This window comes from Anastrepha ludens, chromosome 2 (assembly GCF_028408465.1).
Source record: "Anastrepha ludens isolate Willacy chromosome 2, idAnaLude1.1, whole genome shotgun sequence".
Taxonomy (NCBI): domain Eukaryota; kingdom Metazoa; phylum Arthropoda; class Insecta; order Diptera; family Tephritidae; genus Anastrepha; species Anastrepha ludens.
Window position 1 is genome coordinate 131,508,322 of NC_071498.1, and position 13,219 is coordinate 131,521,540.

A 13,219-nucleotide genomic window follows, 5' to 3' on the forward strand; every position below is an offset into this window, starting at 1 on the left:
TGAACCCAGAATTCTCACATGTCCTGCCTTCTTTAAAATGAAATAGACTAGAAAGCCTGAGGACTGTTTAGCTACAATGTGGAGTGGAATGTGTCCAATGACCATTCCTAAAGCCGTTGTGGGCCAAGTTTGCGTTGCTCCCGTTACGCTTAGACAGGTTATTCTGTATACCTTGTGAAATAGTATCTAAGTCTGAGTTTAGTCAACTTTGAGCCACTATATCAAAGAGGCGTAGGTGATCATTGGCACTATTATACTCTTATAAGATTGACTTAAGTATTCTACTAATGATTCTGAAGAAAATATAGAGCATAGCTCTGGATTTCGAATTTCCTTTATTTAATTTTACTTATTAAAACCCAAAAATCGGCTATATTTTTTTAGAACAAATTGTCCCACCCTAGTATACATACTATATGTGTATATCAGCTCAGGATCGGCGGCCAACACATGTTGACAACAAATATGTTGTCTCCAACAGCATAGCTACATACATACAAATGTATACATCTACAGATTTTTATATACTAATCAAGAATTTATGTGAAAACATAAATATTTGCGGGCTTTTGAGTACATCTACTTTATACTCGAAATACTTTTTTTTTTATTGCCTTTAGCAAAATTTTTGTTTTCTCATATAAATTTTTTTCTTCCTAGATTTCAATGATTGGTAATAATAATGGGCTGGTTTCATTTTAAAAATGCTTAAAACACCAATGAATTTCACTTTATTAGAAAGGAATACCAAATCTCGAACATTTTCCATCTGCCCCAACTTCTCGTACAGAGAAGCAATATCAAAGCGCTTCATACTTGCCTTACTTTAGTGTTTTTTAAACGTTTTGTTTTTTTTCCGCTCGTTTGTATCTCTTATTGATTACCCTTAAACTGAGAATGCTCGCTGGCATTCTCACAGGTTTCTGCAGACTGCGCAGCACAGGCTCGGGATACAGTCCACGAGCGCCCAATCCTCAGACCATAGCTCTTTTCAAATGTGATGTCATAGCGAAAAATAATAGACATATCTTTTACCTGGAACGGGTGGAAGATAGGCCGAAAGACACACTTTCAGTCCTTCTAAGTTCCATCCTATGTTTACTGAGGGAACTGGGCTTGGATGGATATTGCGATAAGTAGAGGGCACAAAAAATATTTAGGTCGAAATGCAAGCCTCCCATCGTTCTATTGGCTGTCTTTCGATTAAGCTGCTCAAATTTAAATCGAGCATCTTCACAGCCTCATTAGAAGTGGCAGACGATGTTTTGCTTCTAGATTTTTAGTTACAATTCAGTCCGTAATGCTCTATGATAATGATCCATCGTTTGCGGTCGTATGTGTACTCTCAGCCAACAAAACTTTTTCACCATTCCGGTGGTATGTCTACTCTCAGCAAGGAACAGTACTAATTTAATGCTGTATTTATTTATAGGATTAATAAATCTTGTTTATCCTTCATCATCTTACGTCAGGTGAAAAGCATTCCACTAGCAATTTTGTTGTTGTGGCAATCACACTTTTCTTCATAATTTCCTTGCTTCGGTTTATGCATGTATGTATGTATGTATAGTATGTGCATATTGTCAAATTAGTTTATAACCAGGAAGTACACGCATAGAACACTAAAGATACCTTCAATGCTTCCGATTTGTATTTCGGAAACTGCAGTAAGGGTGACTGGAGGTTGTGATTGAGAAGTTCATATCTCTATATCATTGGCCGATTTATATTTAATATATTTTATTTTATATATACAAACTTTATAAAGTTTATCTAAAATTATATTCTCCACTTTAATAAACATTTTTATGGTATTTAAATTTAAGATTTTGCCTCAATTCGCAAGTTTTAATTTGTGTTCATTTTTATTTTGCGATCAGCTGCACTTGCAAATTCTTCCAAGAAAAACTTGCAACGTGCCCTCAAAGTGATATCTCATTTTCCTCTCTCACTTTCCCCTACTTTGCAAGTTTTTTGGGTACATGAACACCAAAGCTTGATAGTTCGATATTCAAACCAGAACACCGTAAGAAAAAAACAAATCAGCTGCTCTACTGATTTCAACTTGTATGGATTGGCCTTGGTTAAAAACGAACTAAGAGCAAATACCGCTATTTCCTATCATTTTAATCACAAATGAATTCGCCTTGGCTGTGCCCAGCAACTTGTAATATATTTGTTGTGTACATTACTGTGTGTTTACCTTTGATTAACGAACCATGACTGGCATTAAGAGAATCCAAGAAACATATTTTTGTATATTCTAATAATTTACAATTTATTGTCAGTTACTTTTTTATATGTACGTTCCCAGCTCATTTATTTACATAAAATTGTTGCACTTCTAAATTGAAAAAATATATGTAAATTTTTATTTGCACTTCTTCTATTTCTGTTTTTAAGAATATTAACAAATTGTATGTAAATGTACAGTATTAATTGCTAAAAATAAAATTTAAAAAATAAAACAACTATAACAGCTCATTTATGTATGTATTCTAATCGATTTCAGTAACTATTCTGATTGCTCTGCATCAAAAACAGCCACATTTATCGATCTGATCGCAATTTGGATTTTTACCCGATTTGGTGCTAATTGTGTGGATTTACAAATAAAATTTCTAAACGATGTGCGTTTTATACGTATTTGAGCGCGTTGCATACTATCAAAGCACCGTTTACTGAAATAAGCTAGCAAGCATATTTTTACTAATGAATTTAATTCAGCTTAGAAATAACTAACAAATTGAGTTTTTAGTTGGTGGCAAAAATGAAATTTTGTCTAGTTGATGACAGGAAAACACTTGTTTAGCTATATTTGCACTTCGTTTCTGGAATATAGGTAATGTATTTATGTATGTGCATGCACGCGTACTTTATACAACATCAACCGCACACGCTTCACTAGCTGTCGAAGTGGTTACATCACAGTTTACCGATTTATTTGCTAGCAAAATCGCGGTATAATTTGTTCAATTGCTCCAGGAAAATGAAAGTCAGTACGGTATGCGGTCCCAGGCGGCAGAAGTATGGTGTGAATCCTTTCCACAAAGCTAAGACACCTTCTTGGCGTGCCACCTTGGCCAGCACATCGATGGTGCCACTATATTCTGGCTTAGCGCCTGCAGCGGTTTTCATATTCTGTATACGTGTCTTGGCAATGTCCAGCGGCATGGAAGTGATGGTCGTAAGAAAACCACTCAACATGCTGGAACAGAAATGCAGGGGGATCCCTTCTTCCATCTTAAGTGGACCATTTTTGAAATAGGCTTTGAACTGTGAATAAGAAGCCAGTTGTGTCATATTCACAATCATGGCACGACCCATGGTGGGTATACTTCCACGCCACAATGCTGTCACACCCTCTTCGCGAACTATACGTGTCAGCGCATTTACCACATTGGTATAATTGCGTCGCTCTGCTGGTGGCAGGCGACCATCACTGGCCATACGAATGAGTGCCACCTCAGCTGGTGTGCCAATAAACGCGCCAACTGCGCCGGCTACCACACCCATTGCCATACTATCCAATACACCAGGAGTGCGTTTCAGTTTGGTTTGACACAAATCCACTAAGTAGGTGTAGACACCAAGTCGACCGGTAGTATAAGTTGCCTGACGCAGCAAAGCTGCTCCAATGCCTTTATACAAACCCAAGGGGCCCTCTTTCTTTACCACCTTCTGTATGCAGTCCCATGAGTTACGGTATTCCTTTTCGCCACCGCCTGCGCCAGATATTTGCATTCTTGTCTTAACCAAATCCAGTGGCTGGACAATGCAGGTGGCACTCATGCCAGCAACACCTCCAAACAAGAACTTCAATCCACTTGGAATAGGTGCAGGCGCTTTGGGCGCTGCAGCCGCCGCTTTCTGCTCACTTTGATTTGACATTTTGTACTTTTGCAACAAACCGCGCGACCGATCAGCAACTAAAGGTACAACTCTATAATCTTTCCGCGGCCAACTGAATGCACCTACTGAACTCTACCCACAAACCGCACAGCGCTTGTAGTATCTGTCTGGAATTTGGAATACCAAAAACGATGTCGAAGTTACATGAATTGTGCAAATGCCAATGTGTAGTTAAATTAAGCAAATTTTTAATGATTTTGCAAAGCGTTGAAGTTCTTGTATAAAAAAGAGCAGCGCCAGCCCAAAACCGAAACCGAAACCGAAAACCAATGAAACAACGATGGCACAAAACGCTCAGCCTGATAAAGAATCCCCAAGATTGTTAGAGTTGCCAACATTTTCGTACGTATATAGCACAAACAAATTCAACGAAAATGTAAATACATTTGTAAGATTGGTATATATAAAATTTACTTTTTTCTAATTGCTTTACATGTATTGAAATAGTTTCACGCGAAATTAGAAGAATACATATCTCACAGAGAGAAATAAATCACTTTGCACAAATTGTTGTTTAAAAGTAAATTGTTGGCATCACTGTGTCGTTAAGCTTACAGCGGTCGATTGTTACTAAGTATAGACGGCCGTTTTATACTCTACAAAAAAGGCCTCACTGACACAAACCAAAAGAGCTGCATTTACGCAAGCAGCAAAATTATTCTAAAAGAAATAAACAAACTTTCAATTTTAAATCAATATAACCTGATGCCCACGCACTCGTCAGTTGTAATATTCTGATTATTCTCATACGTGATATGCCATCACCCATTGTAGGGCGCAATAAGCTCTTCATTGCCGCATCAATTTATGCTATGGCTGCTGCTGCTGACGTCAACTAGAGAAATCAGCTGTTCGATTTAGATGCGAAAGAAAGTGAGCAGAGCAAAAACGAAAAATAAAGAGAGCACACAATTTTATATATGTATATATGCGCTCTTTCTATGAATAAGTTTACACGCAAGCAGCGATGCATTCGTCAGTACGATTTTTGTTGTTTCTTTTAAGTGAGAAAGTCAATGTAAATTTTCCCCCAAAAAAAAACACACTTTAATTTAAAATAAAATTAAAAATAGGCAAAATAAAATATAGGCATAAGGAAATTACCTTGCACTTGGCACAGTCATGGCATGGCGTTCAGCCGCATAGCTAGCGATTCAGCTCGACGTAATCACCTTCAAACTATTTTCGGAACGACACAAAGATTTTCATCCAAGCATACACATGCGTAGACATACACATGTATGTATGTACGCATCCCATGCGGGGATGTGTGGGCGGCCGAGTGCGTACAATGGGATATTTTATTAACCCAACGAGGAATTTCGGAGGCGCGAATTTTTAAGTTTAAGTTCACCGAAAAAAGTTTTATTTAATTATTTGATCCATAAGTTGAAATTTTTTTTCAAAAACTGAACAAATTAAATAATATATACAAAAAAATGCGTGTAGCGTAGTACACATAACAGAAGTGAAATTTCAAGGCAGACAAAGAAAGAGGGAGAGACCCGAGAGAGAAATAATATATATCTAAATAAATTCACAACATTTGCAGAGAATACAAATAGCCAAAAGTTACAGAAAACGGAGAAGCATCGACCGGTGTAGGTAAACGCCGGACACAAACCGTTGTAACAACGCGCACTACTCCGAGCGTTTATCACCCGAACAAACGCAGCGATTCCAGGACCGCAGCAACGGCACAAATTACCACAAGGCAAAACCAATAAATCCGACGCCGGAATGGATAGCACTTTATTGGCCTCTGGTGACGGTCAAGCATTGTTTGACAAGAACTTTATATGTGTGCGTGTCGGCTGATTGACGCTAATATCTAAAATTTTTGATTTTCATCATTCAAAAGCCGACAACAAGTATGTGTGACACGACGACACCCGACTGCACTAACACACACAAAGCTCAGTCAAGCATGCTGTATCGTCTCCAGAGGCCATATAGTACGCACAAGCACTAGCCAGGAAACGGAAATAAGCGCCAAAAAGTAGGCATCAAAAATATATTTCCTACAAGTTTGCACCAACAAACAAGCGCCAAAAAGTAGGCAGTGTTATTTCTCACTAGAAATTATCAACTACAAGGAAAAACTCAGGAAAAATAGCCTAAAGTGTATCTAAGATATATATAAGGTATATCTCGCCCTCTCCTTTTCCTCTACGTTATATCTTTTTTCTCACTCGCGGAGCGAAAACACCCAAACGTTGCATGGCCTTGAAATATTATTCTCCATTCTCGCTCGTCCATCGACGCCTAAGAAGTTTCACTTCAAAAAATATAACAGCATCAGCAAGCTCGACTTTATTTTAAAATCAAATATAAACCGAAAGCAAGTGAAATATCGCAACGTTACATTACATAAAGAATGCATTTACTTTTATCATTTATTTTTATCAAAATTTGTAAGATGAGTCTGTCTTTCTTTTTACTATTCCCGTTTTAAACTTATCAACTTACAAACTCTCGAATTTGGAAGAACTGTGCAGTGTTTTATGTTTGGCTTTAATATAGTATGATAGTTGATTTTTAGGATTGTCCAGCACTTCTTGAAAATATGTATATCTTTTAATTTGACTCATAGGTCTTCTCCTCGTCCATCTTTGCCATTTTACTTTAGTTCTGCTAAAGTTAGTCCTTACTATTTTGGACCCTATTTGCCGAGTTCTCACAGAATTCGATATTAATTTGTTTTTAAATACTGATTTTTCGCTGTCGAGATTTATATTTAAGTCTTTTAACTCCCACTTTTAGTTACTTTATCTCTATTATTTGTTTGTTTTTCATTATCATTGCACTTAGGCAATCTAGTCAATAGGATTGTAATCATGGACGGAATAAATTTAAATGGAATCGAATTAAAAGGCCATATTTTCGAAATATTAAAAGTCGAATTTTTGGAACTTTTACACCATCTAGGCCTAAAAAATGTCAGAAAAAATTAAGATTTTGTAGTTTGCTGTAGCTTCAATTATATGTATGGAAAAAAGACAGTAAATTGTGAAAAATTCAACCAACTCGATGATTAAATAGCTAAATTAAATTTAGCGAGGATTGTCTTTATACCAATAAATTTTGAACTTTCTTAAACAATTTACCTCAACCGGTGTTGGGATAAAACCTATTCTACGCCTAAGAGAGTCTAACTGGTTCCATGAAAAATGAACACTAAAGTTCCCGTGTTACACAATGGTACCACAACGGGCCTACCTAGTCTGGGTGAGTTTTCGACTCTAAGCCAACTGCCACATTCTAAACCTAACCCAGACAATTTTTATATTTCACTCAAGACGATTTCTTAAAAAACCTAAATTTTGAACTAAGCAATTCAGTCTTCAGCTCAATTCAGTACAGCTTCTCGTTGTATGGAGGTAAAAATGATTTTTTTAGTTACTCAAAAACATTATGAAACATTATTATGAAAAGCATTCATATTGTAATTGTGTGTATGTATTTGCCTACAAGTTACGTACTATTCGCTTTCTCTCAAATCTTCCATCACAAATATTTCTTTCTTTATTTATTAATTTTATTCGTTATTTTTCCACTCTATACAATTTTTGGCACAGAAGTGCGTTTGTGGCAGCAGAAAAGAAAGACATGAATACCACAAATTTTGTTGGCAACCAAACTCGAGAATATGCATACATACATATGTGTACATACATACACATTAGGGTAATCGGCACAGTTTTTTTATACAGAGATACAAAATTATATTTTTTGGAAGCTAATAAGCTAACTTGATATACAAAAGGCTTAAAGCGTCTTAAAAAAAATATGAAAGTTTCTGAACTTCCAACGCATTTTTGTTCGATTTCAGTACTCTAAAAGAAATTTACTAAAGTCGATGTGCTTTTGTATAAGAAATACTTCAGAAATCGTGAAATAATCCAAAGCTTTCCAGAGTTACACCAAACTCAAGAATTATAAATACTTCAGACTGTCGGCGAAATATGCATCCGAAGGATTAGTTTCTCTTCTTCTTCTACTTTCATTTTCAAAATCTACTTCTGCATAATAAACCTTTAACTAAGGTTGTTTTTGTTGTTGTAGCAGCATAAACATTCCCCATAAATGTACTGGGAATGCTGCCAGACGTACAGTCTTTGGCCAGATATAAATCCGTGTCGTTTCGGTACAGCAGAACTGACTATCGTGCAAACGGCTTTCAATAGGTCTCTATCGTCTGGTAGATTTATTGAGGATTAGAAAAACCGCCAATTGCATTACCCATAGCTACCGGTCTACTGATACCCATTATCTATTGTCTTCTGAGGTTAAATACTGAGGGATAAAAAAAATTATCTGCCGTTCGGATTTTGTTTGAAACTGTAGGTCCCTGCATTTGTGGAACGACATCAAGACGCACACTACATATAGGAGGAGGAGCTCGGCCTTATATACATATATATATATAATAATTGGCGGCCGTCGTAGCCGAATGGGTTGGTGCGTGATTACCATTCGGAATTCACAGAGAGAACGTAGGTTCGAATCTTGGTGAAACACCAAAATTAAGAAAAACATTTTTCTAATAGTGGTCGCCCTTCGGCAGGCAATGACCGACCTCCGAGTGTATTTCTGCCATGAAAAAGCCGCTCATAAAAATATCTGCCATTTGGTCTGTATACCACATTTTGGTCTCCCGATATATGGCAATTGTGCGAGAAGCAACATTAAGCTTCTGTATTCCCCATATCATACGGCCGTTAGCAGGTGCATACGCGCGTTTCCAAAATCTCCGATAAAATTCGTATTAGTTGAAGCTGGATTACCGTCAATAGAAGAAAGATTTGATGCATGTCTCATGAAACTCATTCCAAAGTTATTTCTGTGCAAAAACAACACTTTATATGAAACAGTGTTAACCGAAATTCAGCGGAAAAAAACGCCAAAACGGAAATCAACAATTGGACTTATCATCGACTTGGCTAAAGAACTTGGCATACACTCACCAGTAATCTCAGAAAAAGAAGACTTCCCGCCCTGGCACATAAACAAATCTTTTTTCATCTTGGAACTAGAAAAATTCAATAAAGGTGGCACTAGCCCAATAACCTATCAACGCTTATTTTCAGAGCTCACTAACCCTCTACTTGGCGAATGGAACATGATATTTTCTGATGGATCAAAAACTGAGACAAGTACATCCTTCGCAGTCGTGGATTCTTCGGGGAACACTGTCTCAGAAGGCATCCTTCCCCATTTTGCCTCTGTTTACACAGCTGAAGCCACAGCAATCCTGAATGGGCTAATTTCTGTTGAAAACTCAAATCGTAAAACAATTATATGCACGGACAGCAGATCAACAATAGCGTCAATACTGAATATAAGAAATAAAACGTATGTTATTTCCCAAATTCGCAACAAACTGATCGGCAATAACAACAACATAAAATTAATGTGGGTACCAGGCCACGCAGGCATTAAAGGAAACGAAATAGCGGACGAACGAGCTAAATTGGCCACCATGGAACCGCTCAAAACATTTAACAAGTTTTCGAAAAAAGACTTCAATAAATATGTAGTCAATCACCTGTATCAAAAACAATTGGTTACATGGGGATCTACACAGCACCAATACACTACATTTAATCCAAACAGGCTAAAACCCGAGTATCCATCTTACTGCCGTTGCAATGATGTCAAAAAGTTTGTTCGGCTACGGCTTGGGCACACGATTGCAAGCCACTCCTATATATTCAACAGAACTAACCGGCCAAACTGCCAGCACTGCCCTACATCACCACTAACATCAAATCATCTTCTCGACAACTGCACACAATTTTCCACAGTAAGGAGCAATATTTTTGGGGACCAAATCCCATCATCACTATTAAAAAATATATGCTACGAAAATATTATAAAAATGTCAGATTACTTAGTACAAACCGATTTAAAGAAACTTATTTAACTAATTTACCATGACTTTACCTAGCTTGCCTGTAATTAATTCATAATTCTTTTTATAACAAATCAGAGAGCCGAAGGTCCTGGCAGCCAGTGCTCCTATTCTCGTGTTAAAATAATTATATTACAATATTATACCACGTTTGTAAATAAATAAATAAATAATAAAGAAAAACATTTTTCTCATAGTGGTCGCCCCTCGGCAGGCAATGGCAAACCTCCGAGTGTATTCCTGCCATGAAAAAGCTCCTCATAAAAATATCTGCCGTTCGGAGTCGGCTTGAAACTGTAGGTCCCTCCATTTGTGGAACAACATCAAGACGCACACCACAAATAGGAGGAGGAGCTCGGCCAAACACCCAAAAAGAGTGTACGCGCCAATTATATATACATATATGGAATCCTAGATTGTAAGATGCCCTGGAGGACACACGTCGAGCAGAAGGTCTCTCGAACACTAAAAGTCTTCTGGCAGTGTAAGATAACTTCTAGCAAGACATGGGGTGGTTGTACATCACCCTGATTATATACATTATTACATACGCCTCTACAGTCTGGTGGTTAATTCCAGAGTAAATCCCCTAAACGGACTACAGATAAGTGTGTGCTTGGGCATCACAGGTGCTATAAGTACGATATCTGCCGATGCCCTTAATGCCATCCTGAATTTGCAACGTCCACATCTTCAAATCCCAAAAAATACGACGACAGACTCAAGTTAAACGGAGTCTGGGGAAACGAAGAAAACACTGGCCTTTGCCAGATATGCCACCAGTTGTCTTAGCGGTGCACACCATTCTCGGTTGCCAGCGGACAGTCGGGTGCCTTACGTTAGCTTCAGTAGGAAGTATGACATTTTTATCCCGGATAGAGATCAATGGTTAAGACCAGAGAATCTATTAACAGGATTTTAGCACTCTTTCTACACCGACGGATCAAAACCATTGATGGAAGCGGATCTGGATGGTACTAAGAAGAAGGCACTAAGTACTCCTATGCTACAGGACAGATGGCCACGGTATTCCTTTCGGAAGTCTATGCCATCTTGAATGTGGCGTACTGACTAATTGAGAAAAAGTGGTGAGGCAACATTATTGGAATTTGTAATGACAGTCAAGCTGCACTGAAAGCCCATGCTAACCCACGCTGCCTTCGAAGTTAGTCGGTGGATGTAAGACAAAACTGAACAGTGTTGCAAAACACAACAAAGTTTGTCTTGTATTACAGAAAACGAGTTGGCTGATAAACTGACTAACGAAGGCTCTGCAAGCATACAACTAGGCCTAAACTCTTTCTAGGTGTCAATTTTGCATCAATACAACGATGAAGTGACGACTTCAAGAGTTCTACCCATAGAAGACGTTGGTCAGAGTTGGGCTCCTGCACAAAGCCAAACAGGAAATTAGCGACCTATCTCCTAAATTTTAGACCTGAGAGCAGTGGTAGGTATAATCACAGAACACAACGCCACTGGTCAACAAATAGCTATCATGTGAATTATTGATGACCCGATATGCCTGTCTTGTCGTGAAAATGAGGACACCGCAAAGCATTTTCTCTGTAGCCGTCCGGCGTTTTCTAGAACTAGACTTTGGCTATTGGCGTGCGTTGTACTGAGTATGGATAAAGTTCATACTCTTCCTCTTCCGGATCTTTTAAGATTCATCAATGAATTCTAAATATTCGTGGAAGAGTGACCTCCAGCCAATTTCTTCGTCTCGTTATATGTACTGTATCTATCCTGTCTCTCTATTCCTTTCACTGTAATCAATCCTGTAATCTATCAGGTCTTCCTGATTGAGTGCTTGGACTTGTCCAACCAATATATTATAATCTGTCACTGATTTGCCACGGCTTATTCTTTTCTTCTTATCCATTTATTTATGAAAGCCGTTCGTCAGTTGAATTTTTAAACCATTACTTATTGATAATGGTGAGAACAGTGATTGCAACTCCAAGAATGATAGTTACAGGCAAGAAAGATGTATTACATCGCCGGGCATTACAAAATTGTGACATCCGTGAGAGTATTTCTGGCTCTGACGTAACAGTTGGCCAAGCAAGAAAGAGAACGACATAGTACAATAAATTCGTGAGCTAATAATAACAAAAATCACAAACAATAAAACAATAATATGAAAACAAATGTCGAGTTATTACATCAGCAAATCAGCTTAATCTTTAAAATTCACTGAGAGCAGGATAGCGGTTCGCAAATATGGCCATCTTCTGTATTCTTTCCACAGTGTTGGAGCTCCTGCATGGCGCTCAGGGATTGTAGGTATGTAAGTACATATCTTTATATCAAGAATGAATAGAACGCAAGATGGCGCCCATCAGAGAGGTATGACGTCCCACTGCCGCAATTGCGTGAGAGAAATGTGAGAATGTGAACAAATGCATGAGCATGTCGCCGTAGCTTAACACACACAGCGATTCTGTGAAATTCACTGAGAGCGGAATACCGGTACGGGATGGGAATCACCCAAGAGAAAGGCGTGACATTGCGCTGATACAGTTTCGTGAGAGAAATATCAAAATGCGGACAAGAATGCAAGAAGAATAGAAGAATTACACAAACAACCCAAAGAGCTTTTCACAAATAAGACGTCAAACAGACAGCGATTCCTTTTAAATTCGCAGAGAGCAAGGTAGCGGTTCCACGATCGGCGCCACTTATTATTCTCTCCATCGTGGGTGCCACCTTTGTATCTTTGTGCATCGTGTTATCATGTCATTGAGGAGCAGAACCCTTAATATGTAAGTATTTACTGTAATTATTTGTCCCTTCCTAATACCTAACCGCTCTTTTATTCTTCTTCTTGATTGGCGTGAAAACCGATTAAGCGATTTGGGTCTATCTATTCTATCTATTCGAAGGACATGATTCAGCCAACGTAGCCGCTGGATCTTCACTCGATGTGATATGTCTATGTCGTCATAATGCTCATAGAGCTCGTTGTTCCATCACATGCGATACTCGCCGTCTCCAACGTGCAAAGGTTCAGAAATCTTCCGCAGAATCTTTATCTCAAACACTCCAAGAGACGCCTAATCGGCTTTTGTCAACATCCAAGCTTCTGCGTCATACGATAGCACAGAAATGGTATAAGTCTTATAGAGTGTTTTGTTCGTCGAGAGAGTAACTATTTTATTACATTTGGAGAATTTGGTGCTACTAAAACAACATTTTTCTAATAGCGGTCGCCCCTCGGCGGGCAATGGCAAACCTCCGAGTGTATTTCTGCCATGAAAAAGCTCCTCATAAAAATATCTGCCGTTCGGAGTCGGCTTGAAACTGTAGGTCCCTCCATTTGTGAAACAACATCAAGACGCACACCACAAATAGGAGGAGGAGCCCGGCTAAACACCTAAAAAGGGTGTA

General features: G+C 38.3%; 1 protein-coding gene across 1 annotated transcript; it reads right to left on the minus strand.

The window, feature by feature from the left end:
* Positions 1 to 2,249: 2,249 nt before the first annotated feature.
* LOC128855345 (mitochondrial 2-oxoglutarate/malate carrier protein) lies at positions 2,250 to 4,208 on the minus strand. Its single transcript, XM_054090194.1, has one exon. The coding sequence runs from the start codon at positions 3,889 to 3,891 to the stop codon at positions 2,941 to 2,943; it is 951 nt and encodes a 316-aa protein (XP_053946169.1). The 5' UTR covers positions 3,892 to 4,208; the 3' UTR covers positions 2,250 to 2,940.
* Between the last annotated feature and the right edge of the window lie 9,011 nt (positions 4,209 to 13,219).

Bases quoted from the DNA above. Each gene is read 5' to 3' on its own strand.
- LOC128855345 (XM_054090194.1), bottom strand. From the start codon at position 3,891: ATGTCAAATCAAAGTGAGCAGAAAGCGGCGGCTGCAGCGCCCAAAGCG.